The 13,159-nt window shown below is 34.7% G+C and overlaps 1 protein-coding gene across 1 annotated transcript in view; it reads left to right on the forward strand.

Moving 5' to 3' along the window:
• Positions 1–12,669, forward strand: part of LOC132756550 (uncharacterized) — a 34,884-nt gene extending 22,215 nt beyond the window's left edge. Inside the window, exon 4 of the mRNA XM_060747646.1 lies at positions 9,802–12,669. Within this exon, the coding sequence (XP_060603629.1) occupies positions 9,802–12,422 (2,621 nt within the window). The 3' untranslated portion in view covers positions 12,423–12,669. The remainder of the gene's footprint in view (positions 1–9,801) is intronic.
• The last annotated feature ends 490 nt before the right edge of the window (positions 12,670–13,159 follow it).

Raw genomic sequence — 13,159 nt, forward strand, 5'->3', positions numbered from 1 at the left:
TACTGTCTTTTGGGTGGCATAACTTGGATATCAGCTCTGTTAAAGCCTTAAAGTGTGATTAAATGCAGTAATTCGTTACGATATTGTATCCCGTGCACATCACATAGTAAGTCGTGCCTACGACTTAGTAACATGTGCAATTCACTTAATGACTCGTGCACACAACTTAGTATCTTGCGCGCACCACTTTATTATCTTATGCGCTGACTCAGTAACACGTGTGCACGAGATAAAAAGAACAAATTTATGTCACCTCCGTGCCACCGTAGTTTTCTCTTTGAACTTTAAAGTTATATACTTAGAAACCTTACATACTTTGGCTCATATCATAATAGATCTTCCTTTACTGTGTCCAGTATATGATTAGTCTAGAGTGCTGTCTTCAACAATATAGAATAGATTAGAAAGGCTAAATGTATAACGGATGTTTAATCATAATTGATAAAATTTTAATTTATTTAAAATCAATACAAGTATCATGTTAAGAAAATATATTATATACATTCTTAGACTATTAAAATGTATTAGCTTATTTGTTTGTTGGTAATGAGTTTAATACATGTGATAGTTGGGACAGTTGAATACCACGGCTCACTGGGTTAAAGGTTAAGATCACAAGGGCATTGACTTTTCTGTCTTCATTTTGGCATGGATGTTGATCAAGAACATTAGGTGATCCCTATTGATTTCGAAGTCACTGGGTGACAAGGCCAAGGTCACGGGGTTCTTTACAACTATAAGCTAGTCTGCTCAAATGCTTAAAAATGCTTGTTCACAGTGAGTGTATTGATTTAGACTTTTTCCACATTTGAAGCATATAATTATGTTCTCAAATATTCATCATAAAACACCACCAGGCAAAGCTGTATGAATAGGGTGGGGGTATTCAAGTCATGCAGTCAAAGGCAAAGGTCACTTTGATCTTTGCTACTAAAATCATGTAGAATACATCACTTAGCAATGCACTGGCTTACTAACCTCAGATTTGACAGGGAGGTTTTCCTTAACCCATTTGCGCCTGTTGTCTACTTTTGTAGACACTAGCAGTTATCAGTACACTAGGACCTAATTATGAGCGCACATTTGTTTATCATTGTAATTCTATACTTGTTGTCATGATAAGCGTTAATTGGACTATTTTGCTAGACAAAATGCAGACCACTACGTTATTTGAAGTGTGTTTTCAACAAGAATGTGATAAAAATTGCCTTGAAAATATTATTGAAAATGGCTAGCAGAAACAGGTATGTAAAACTTTATATTGTTTTTATTTTATATCATAAAGTATGATTGTTTTATATTGTATAATTATATTTCTGCTCAATTCCTGTTTTATAATTCAGAAATATGTATAAAATGTGTTATGACAGTCAATTTAGATTTTGTCTACAAAAGTAGACAATAGGATCAAATGGGTACGTTTTATCATTATGAAAATATTTTGTTGTTTACAGAAGATACACAGTAAATGAAATCATATCAATGCTTGAGGATGAAGGTAACTTTGAAAGGGCAGATATAAATGTTCAACCACCTCCTGTAGATGAACTGACAGATGAAGATAGTGCAAGTGAAGATGAAGAAGTAGGTTACAACAACCTCAGTGGACGTCAGTTAGACCAACAAGCAACAGCGACAGTTATTCGCCTAGATGGACGTCATGTTGTTGAATTAGCATCAGACTCCGATCTAGTTAGTAATAAATAAATAAAATAAATAAATAAAATAAATAAATAATAAATAGATAAATAAATAAATACGAAGCAAGTAAGTAAATAATGTACAGTAAATCCAGTTGAGAATAAGATTTTTTATATTTATCATATTTTATTTTTCAGGAAACTGACCATTCTTCAGATTCTTCTGATACAGATGAATACGAAGTGCCTGCAAATATTGCAAAAAGACCTCAAGTAAGAATTGCACTACGGGATCCAGCTCCGCGTCCCAAACGACCTTCACCAGTAAAGAGGAAGTGGGAAAATAAAGATCTACCTGAGCAAGATAAAGACAGATTCACTTGGCATGGCTCAAATATAGACACAAGTCGATGGCCGCAAACACCAGATGGCATCTTAAACTTATTTTTTGATGATGACGTGATCAACATGATTGTTGAACAGAGTATAAGATATGCTGGTTCAAAAGGCAACCATTCGTTTTCAACTTCACCCCAAGAACTTAGGATCTTCCTAGCAATTCTGCTTATATCAGGCTATAACACTGTGCCAAGACGGAGACAGTTCTGGAGCCGGGATGATGACGTAAGGAATGAGGCAATAGCTCGTACAATGCCGCGAGACAGATTCGACATATTGGTGCGATATGTACATCTTTGCGATAACAACAATCTTGACAGAGAGGACAAGTTTAGCAAAGTAAGACCACTGCTATGTCTGCTGAATGAGCGCTTCTTGTTATACTTCTTGAAAGAGAAAAACCTTTCAATCGACGAAAGCATGATCCCGTACTATGGGCGACACGGAGCGAAACAGTTTATTCGTGGAAAACCAATTAGGTTCGGTTATAAGATGTGGGCGTTAACGACAGCACTTGGATATGTTTTACAATTCGAGCCCTATCAAGGGGCAAAAGGCCACCAAACCCATGATCCTGGCTTCCTTGGAATGGGCGGAGCAGTAGTTATGGACCTGCTTTCAGAGCTGCAGAAAGATGATGCATACCATCTGACTTTTGATAATCTATTTACTTCCCTGAAGCTCGTGGACCGGCTTACAGATATGGGAATATCTTGCACAGGAACCATCCGTGCCAACCGAATAGAAGATTGTCCTGTCAAAAATGTAAAAGACATGGGAAAAACGCAACGAGGAAACTATGATAAAAGGTATGACGCACACAAAGGTCTGATAGTGGTGAGGTGGAATGACAACAATATAGTGAATGTGGTGTCAAATTGCCATGGAGTTGAACCATTGCAACAAGCAACACGGTGGTCAAAGCAGGCAAAATCTAGGGTGCGCCTTCCGCAGCCATACCTTATAAAGCATTACAACCAGACGATGGGAGGTGTGGACAGGATGGATCAAAATGTTGAGAAGTATCGTATCTCTATCAGATCCAAGAAGTGGTGGTGGCCAGTGTTTATGTATTGCATTGACCTTGCGGTGCAGCAAACCTGGCACATTTACCGTGCTACTGATGCAGGATTGAGGCAACCATTAGATCTGTTAGGTGTCAGACGAGCTCTGGTTACTGTGCTGCTTGCTCAGGGGCGTACACCTGCTGTCAGCCCTGGCAGACCAAGAGGTAGGATGAGGCCATTGTCAAGAAGAATTCCAGACCATATCCGACTTGATGGTAAAAATCATTACGCAGAGCCAGCAAAAGAAGTGCGCTGTTCATTGGGTGGAAAAAAATGCAGGACACAATGTTCCAAATGTAATGTTGGAGTGCACAGGAAATGCTTTGAAATGTTTCACAGTGTTTAGGTATTCATACGATCAAAGCCAAAAGACATGAACAATAATAATTCATATTCAGAATGAATTTCAGAGTGAACACTTCTGTGCCTAATGTCTACTTTTGTAGGAAAAGTAATAGAAAACATTGCCTGTATAAACTTTAAGGATTTTTTCAAGTAAAAGTTATCAAATAAACCAACAATAGGTTATCTGGACATATATTCTATATGTGTTTTACATATACCCATTTGCGCCTGTTGTCTACTTTTGTAGACAAAATATTAAAACACTAAAATAAAAAATACAGTACTTATATTTGAAAAATAAACGGATATATGTTATAACTATATGGTTACTATATGTTTTATACATTTCTTATATAAAAATAAAATTCTGGCACAAATGGGTTAAGCTCTAAATGACCACTGTTGATGCTGCCAAAGCGGTTTACGGGGATACTTACGCCATGGGAATGGCAGTTCTAGTTGTAATTGATTCAAATGGACCTGTACCATACTAGTAACATATTTGTAGTATATCCACAGCAGTTGTTTATCTTCTTAGGGTTGCTTTTTAAGTCACATCGAAACCTTAAATGTCATATGGCGAGTTTTCTGCTTTACAGGTACATTGGACCTCGAGTGTCCCTGTGTGCATTATTTCAGGCACAAGCGGGCACCTTAGTAGAATCATCGACGTATCAAAAGCTAGTTGAATAGCTTGTCTTGTGAAAGAATCCCAAGTGCCTGGCGGTATTCGAACTTTTTGGATGAACGGCAAGTGGCTCGAAGGCATACACTTAACAACACGGCCACAAGCTCCATATCCTGCAGTTGTTGCTTTATCTGATCTGTACAGTGGCAACATAACCGTAAGAGTTTGGGTCATAAATTGCATTTGGATCGTAGAAAAAATCGCATTCCATCAGTAACTTTAAGTACTTGGTTTAGTTGTTTGTTGGAATAGAGAAAATCTCAAATCTCAAATAGCAACTGAGTATATCGCTTCAACGTATTGATGAAAGGCTCTTTCCTTTTTGCATCAATTTTACACCTCAGAATTCGCGCAGCAACGATTCAACCAGATACGGTGGCACAAATGTGACTTGTATGAGTGTGTGTTTTTATCAATGTACTGTGCACGAGATACTATTTCGTGGTCACGAGTTACTAAGTCGTGGCCACGAGATAATTATATCCTTTGTCACAAGATAGTATGTCGTGGCCACGAGATACTATGTTGTGGGCATGAGATAAATAAAAATCTGGAAACAAAGTGATCCCCCGGAAGCATTTATCACAACAAAATAACATGAAAAATGCAGACTCGGTATGATTGAGTCTATACATGAGGGATAATGAGTAAGTGCAACATCCCTCACGCCCCCTAGCACCGGCTTGAGCGGTACTCATTTCGCAACACTTGCTGGCATCAATGATCCCGAAGGACCAGAAAAATATAACAACACTGGAGTGAATTACGGGGCAACGTTTTACAGCTGCCACACAGCACTTGACACCTGCTGTTGTGAAGTATAAAAATCTAGAAACAAAGTGATCCCCGGAAGCATTAATCACAATCAACATATGTATGAAAAATACAGACTCTCTTTGATTTAGTCTGCACAGGAGGGATAATGAATAAGTGCAACATCCCACACGCCACCTAGCACTGGCTTGAGCGGTACTCATTTTTCAACACTATATAGTGCTGGCATCAATGATCCCGAAATACCAGCAAAATATAACAACACTGAAGTGAAGTACGGGAAACTTTTTACAGCTGCCACACAGCACTTGACACCTGCTATTGTGAAGTATAAAAATCTTGAAACAAAGTGATCCCTCGGAATTAAACAAAACAAAATTACATGAAAAATCGGTTTGATTGAGTCTGCACAGGAGGGATAATGAATAAGTGCAACATCCCTCACGCCCCCAAGCACCGGCTATATAGCACTAGGAAAATTAATATAAATCTCTTGTAATCTGATTGTTTTTTTTTATCTCGTGCGCACAACTTAATTATCTGTTCCAACGACTTAATAACTCGTGGCCACGACATAGTATCTCGTTCCCTCGACTTAATTATCTCATGCCTATGACTAAGTAACTCGTGGCCACGAGTAAGTAGCTTAGCTTGTGGCCAAGACAGTGTCTCGTGCTCATGAGATAAATAAAACACACACACTTTACCTTTGTGTCACTGTAACCAGATTATATACGGCCGAGATTCTTTCTAAAACATATTTCATGTTTCAAAAAAAAAAAAAGAAGATTATTATGGAACGCCATAGCCGCCTCCTATATACATACATGTATTCTAAAGTGATAATATGTTATGATTTTGCTAATTTATGATGTCGTAATGGTCGTATGGTGATATATTTATCGTAATATGGTGCTGTCGTTTGAATAGATGATGCTATCGTTTTCATATATCGGTTTGATAGATGGTGATGTTATAAAAGCGTATGTTGCTGTCATTTTATAGACGGTGCTGCGACTTAAATAATAGATGGTGATGTCGTTTCAATATATGGTGATGCCATTTTGAAAGATGGTGATGGAGTTTGGAACCATATATTGTGATGTGGTTCTGCTTTATGGTGCTATGGTGTTTTTAGATCTAATGCTGTTGTTTCGGTGAATGGTGAGGTCATTTGGAACCATATACATGATAACAGAACAATATATGAAAATCACAGCACAATCTAACAAAATAAAATCACTATATACCAAAATTATCAAAATGATAGCATAACCGATTAAGACCAGAATACCATTTCTCGGAACCATATCACCATTTATCAAAATGACATCGCCATTTATCAAAATCACAGCACAGTATATGAAAAGAGAGCACCATATACTATAATGACAGCAACATCTATCTAAACAACATCACCAACATCAAAAGCAACAGTAATTATTATTTATCATAATCACGGCACCATTTAACTAAAAGATGCCATCACTTTAGAAATGTGTATATACTCGGTTCCTATGATATCACAGGTTCTATGATATCACGGTATTTACATGTTATGCAACTACTAGTAAAAGTAACATATAACATAGCCCAGCAAATTATGCTTTTTATTATATAGACGATGGTCGCCCTTCGTAAATACCAACATCTGTGTAATATCAATTTGTAAAGTCGCTCGGTCTTGCTGTCGAATTATTCAGATTACATTTGACAATGCTATTATTTTCAAAACTGTCACATAAAACTACACAGAATCTGCCAATAAATTCAATTTTGTGAATAATGAATATTCGGGGAGAAAAACTTTTTGATTAAAATCTTCATATTTGACTTCCATATCCCTTAATTGTTACTATGTAATAATCCAATATAGTGGCAAATCATTTATTCGTATAGCTTGAATTTTATATTCAGTTAACTGTTGGAAGTTTTCCACATCTTAATTTGAAGATTTTGACCCATCTGTCCTTTTATACTTGCATTTTTGGGGAAGACCGTCATGCCATAGTAACCTCTGAAATCACCCAAAATGGCAATCGCAACTTGTCAATCTTCGGATAAGGACACAGAACGGATGCTTTATTTCGTTCTATCTTACACTAAAAACTAAACATGTAACAATTAGTATTTTTTTAATGCTCGGAGTTTTTGACAAACTTCTTTCCAATATTCGAAGTAAAATAGAGAGAAATAAGAATCCCTAAAGAAAGCCCAACACGGCAAAATTGAAAATGTTGCAGGCCCCCTAGCACTAGCTTAAGTAAAAGTCCACCTAAACTATGTGAATTCATAGAAACAAATGCAAACAATACATTATTTATATATTTATTATTATGATTGTAGAAACCGAAAGTACAAAATGCCAACCTGTTGACATTTAGTCGGATTTGTTTAAATTGTACCCCAGTGGGAATTTTGAAATTCAAAATGGTTTTCAAACATATTTTCAATCATTATTGTACCGAAACAAACTATATTTTTCTTTGGATGTCAAAATAGAGAGAATATGAAGATAACACTCTCTGTTTCTGTTTACATCTGAAACAACGTGGTATAACTACTTTCAATCCGAATTTACTCCGAGGTTATAATTGATTATAGCCGAGGATGTTCCGATTGCCAAAATGGCTGACTATAGAAATAGTTTTAAAAATAAAAGACAGTTTTATTGAATATCTTGAAATAGAATTCGACAAACAGTTTTGGAAAAGGATCACTTATTAAAAAGAAGAGAAATCTCATTCATGTATGATTTTTATATATAATTTTTTTGGATAAATGTTAAGTACCGTGCCCAGGCTATAAGGCAGTTATGGCGCTCCATAGATATATTTTGCCAGTCCATGACACCTGATTACTATTTATAGTTTAATGTTCATTACAGTTGTCAGTGCATTTCAAATTTAGTAATGACCGAGGCAACCAAAAGTTGACTTTTTGTTATAGAAAGATTGCAAAGAGTAAAATATGAAGTGAGATGCTCAGTGAAACAGTAAAAGAGGTATACTTGAGATATTTCGTATGAATTTCAGTAAAATATTTCCTACAAATTATTAATCAAAGTGCTGCAGCACTGAATGCGACGGACATGCAACCGGAGAGACATTAAGGCTTCTTTTAGAAAAAAAAAAAAAAAAAAAAAAAAAAAAACAAAATATATAACAGAGAAAATTTGTTCCATACAAGTTCGAGATTTGTAGAGCAATATATTTTGTGTCCCAAATTGATATAATTCAGGTTTTCTACTTTCAAGCACTTAAATACAGAATGAAATTTATGCCTAAAAACTCTGGTCAAACTTGTAAATCAGTGTCCTTATCGATTTATTCTAAGAAATGATATGTAAATAGAAAAAAAACTATCAACGAAATATTTCTAGAATAAATGCAGGCAAATAAACTTCAAACATAATACATTATACATTTGAGAATGCTATTTAGAATTGATTCGTGTTATATCATAGTGGGCATACAGACAATAAAATATAAGTAATTTGTATTTTTATTTCTCTTGGATATGTCTCATTAAAAAAAAAATTGGTTAAAATCATCAGCAATTAATAGTGTATTTCTTAGATTTTTTTTATTTACAAGGTAAAGATGTAGAGGCCAGAGCACATCGTTTTTATTTTAATTTAAATGTCACTTAAGCACTACAGTGTTTAGTTGTCCTTTTCAACTTCACACTAAATTCCATTTTCAACTTTTTTGCTTCTTACAATTGTATAGCATTTCTAAAAGTATTGCATTACAATCCGCTGGTTTATTAATTACATGTTTAATGTGTACTTCCTAATCGCCTGTCCAAAAATCAGAACAGGAGAAGCAGAATCTATTTTTAGAATAGCGAAGCTTAACTCATATCATGACCTAGTAAAATATGTAAACAAACCACAAGAATCGGAAGTAGAACTGATATTATAACTTCCTTACCATGAAAGACTACATGGCGGTAAAGTGTCTTACATGCATTTTCAAAAATAGATATTTATTCTAGCCATTGTACTGTATCTAATATATTAATAACTGCTGAATATTCAGCTAAACCCGCGGTATGAGTCACGCAAATAGTTCTTCTTTTATTAATGCGCGAGTTATCCTAGAGTCACGAAAAACTTTTGATTTGTTAATAATAATGTTTTGTATAATGTAGAAATATTTATTTCCTACTAATAATGTCTTGGAACTCAGAGGTTACACCTTTATTGTAGTATAATTTGCTGTCCTACTTTTTCGACAGCGGTAAATCGTTTCAGCAGTAATTTGCATATTGCGCAATAATACTACGGGACTACAACGTTTTTATCAATAATATACGTTCATATTTTAACTTGGATAACTTAATTTGAAATTGAAAAGGCTAAATATGGAAGACATTAAGATATCCAGACAAAGTAAGGGAGTTTTCAAGGATCAAATTCATGTACTATTTCTTGGGCTGTTAATTGGTTTAGGACACATTGCGCGAGTGTAGCCAACGAAATCCCATGTGTATGTGTAGATGACTTAGCTCTGAACGCGCCTGAGGGCGCGTCCGTCGCAAAAAGTGTGTTCGTCTGCTATTTTTAGTTAAAAAAGGCAGACGAATACAATTTGTATCAATTTCAACATTTTTGTATGTCCTATTTCTATTAGAAACTATTATAAAGTAGATCTAATGTTAAGGAATAATAAAAAAAACACTTTTTTTGACATTTTGTTTCTGAACGATTTTTGTTGGCTTTTCTTTTCTTTATTAGTGAGGCTAATTGTGTTTTATATACATGTATTACAATATATATGTACACACTGACACCTTTATAATTAATTAATCATATCAGTGTTTGTTTGTTTTTATTTCATCACCTGAATGAATAATACTAATATGTCAATTATTTCTATTTCAGATCTGAAGGATGAACTTATAGACTGGTACAACACCTATCAGAGTACAGTTCCACTTTCACCACTCACAGATGATTCCCATACCCCTCTAGCTGGGTTCTACATTATGCCAGAAATTGACATACAGACGAATCTTCCAGGTGGAAGGAAAGAAACAACTAGAGTCAAGTCGTTACATGACCTGTTTACATCGGGTAGAAAAGTTCCAAGGGAAATATATTTATCAGCGGTCGCTGGATTTGGGAAAACAGCATTTTCAAAATATCTCGCTATAACATGGTGTCAAGCTCATAAAATGGATGAAAATTATAACCATTTTAAAAAAGAAGAATTGGAGGCGATATCTGGCTTTGAGTTTTTATTTCTAGTGCTATTGAGAGACGTAGATACAGAATGTGATGTTGACAACATGATTGAACAACAAATCATAAATAATCTTCGTTGTAAATCTGAAATACCAAAAACTCTTTTAAATGACATTTTACGCAATGAAAAATGTCTTGTTTTACTAGATGGACTTGATGAATGGTTTCATCCTGACAACGATTGTTCAAGACTTCCAAAAAGTATTCCTCATCGGTATGCACGTGAAAAGTGTGTAATCCTAACAACGACCCGGCCATGGAAGCTTGGAGTCTCAAACTTGAAGACTAATCAAGTAGACAAAACAGTGGAGCTTGTTAAACTAGATAAACAAAATGTAAGGCAGTTTAACCTAAACGCAATGAAAATATTGAAAGGCAACATTGAAGAAGAAAAACTGATCAATGAAGTTTGTAGATTTGAAGAGGAAATTAGAAACCATGACCTTGATGATATGGAATCCACCCCTCTCCTGTTGCTATATCTTATATGTTTATGGATTGCAAAAATTCCAATAGGAAATTCCGCAGTAGAATTATATACAGGCATTATACAGCTCCTTCTATCTAGAACAGAAAAGTTACATGGAATGTTTCATTCATCGTGTGAAATATCCCCTAGTAATGTTCCAGAATGTTTTAGAAAACATCAACATTTCTGTCGTTACTACACGTTTCTGGTGACCATTGGGAAACTAGCTTTTAATACATTGTTCAGTAAGAAAAAAGAGCACAAATTAGTTTTTGATGAAAATGTTGCAGAAAAATATCTTGACCAAGAAGATTTGAAATCAAGCTGTCTATCAGGAATATTGTCAGAAAGTAAAGTAAAAACATTGATAAATGAAAGTTCTAAAATTTCATTTTCACATAAAACAGTGCAGGAATACTTTTCAGCAATATTTATAAGTTTTCAAAATACAAGTGAAGTTCAAAAAATCATTTTTGAAGAGTGCAACTGTGTACGAAATATTCTAGACATGTCAAAAGTGTTTGTCTTTATTAGTAACATGAACCCTAAATTAATGTCTACAATATCACGTGATTTGATGCCTGTGATAAACAATGATGAAAAAACAAGCAAATACAGAACTATGACAGATTATGATTACATGTGTATTGATTCATTAGAAGACATACAAGACATGTACATTTCTTGTGCAAAAGAAAGCCATGAAAACAAAGACCTAAATTTGTGCTTACAAGATTTCTTCATTAATAAAAAATGTAAACAAGAAAACTACTTCAAACAATTACAACATCTGTGTCACCAAAATAAAGAAAATATAAAATCAATAATGATACAAAATGAAGGTGTTTGTAGTCTACAAGAAATTATCAGTTTGTTAACACTCTCTGACCTTCCACATATAGAGAAATTATACTATCATGGTGAAATTGTAGAAGAGGAAATAAGGAGCTTGTTATTGAACCCTTTAAAATGTTTAACTGTGATGTTAGGTAAATGGGAAAATCACAAATTTGTAGATAAAACTTGCCAGCTGTCTGCAGAGATAAATGGACGACTGGTAAAACTACAACACCTGGAGTGTTTATATATAGACTGTTTCACTATGACTCACGAGGTAATGGAGACATTGTTAAATTTCCTCACTAGTAAAAAATCAATGAAAGAAATAGCATTGGACAGTTTATACTGTAGTGATCATGATAATTCATGTAGGGGATTCAACCTTGACCTGTCTCAACATTCACAACTAAGATGTTTAGGATTGATCCTGATACCTGTGTCACAATTAAACATGGATGTATCGTTGTTAGAGAGATGTGATGTAGGTGAATTATATAAACCTGGTGTTGTGTCATCTTATCTCAGTCAACTACCAGCAGCCAGTAAACTACAAACATTTGTGTGTAGTTATCTAGAATCTTCCAGTGACATAGAAACAATGTTACAAACATTATCATTGTTATATCATGTGAAAGAAGTTATGTTGGCTAGAATCAATCTAGGTGAAAGATCATTAACACTGACACCTCAAATGATCAATATTGAATGTGTTAACTTGTGGTATATAACAATGTCTTGTTCAGTGTTACATGATCTCATTACTGTTATAAACAAACTACCACATACAGTGACAGTATTTATAGCAGGTTGTGATATAAAACCAGAAACAGAATTTGAAAACTTTAAAACATTTATAAAACAATCAGACAATTTTGTGGTCACCTATGATGACACCTTGAAGTCTGGAGAGTATATGTTTGAGTTTAAAACAACAACAAGTACTGAGTAACCTTACATGTACTTGGGAGAAACAATTTATAAATAGATTATGAGACAAGTGACAGGTGAAATAGACATCATTATTTTTATTTTGAGTCTGAGATTTAATCAATACTTTGCTGTTCATAACAATGTGATGTGAATGGAAACTGAGGATTTTCTTACTGGGACAACAAATGTGGATTAATTTTAGATGTATTTTACCCAAGTAAGTGTTGTTTATTTCTTTACATGTACTTTATAACAGTAATATGTGGCATATACATTGATGCTCCTGGGCCTAGAAGCATTATTAGCCTTACTATAAAGCATGTCATTAGAAATTACATTAATGTTTGTGTACCACCTCAAATATTGTCAAAGTTCATTGACAAATAGCTTTGAAATTTTGCACACTTGCTCACAATTAAGACTCCAATATATATACTAGAGGAGGTAACTCTATCAAGCTTTTTGACAGAATTATGCCCCCTTTTTGACTTAGAATTTACATCAAAGTTTGCGTACCACCAAATATTTTCAAAGTCCATTGACATATGTCTTTAAAACCTTGCACACTTGTTTTAACCATAGTGCTCCTTACTTGTACACAGGAGGAAGTGACTCTGTCAAGCATTTGAAAGAATTATGTGCCTTTTTGTGCCCCCAATTTAGGGGGGGGGGTCATTTAGATTTACCCTTGTGCGTCCGTCCATCCGTCTTTTTGTCTATCCGTCCGTCCGTTCTCTTTTTTGTCGCATGTTACTC

The sequence above is a fragment of the Ruditapes philippinarum genome, unplaced genomic scaffold (genome assembly GCF_026571515.1).
Source record: "Ruditapes philippinarum isolate M1 unplaced genomic scaffold, ASM2657151v2 ctg7472_1_1_1_1, whole genome shotgun sequence".
NCBI lineage: Eukaryota > Metazoa > Mollusca > Bivalvia > Venerida > Veneridae > Ruditapes > Ruditapes philippinarum.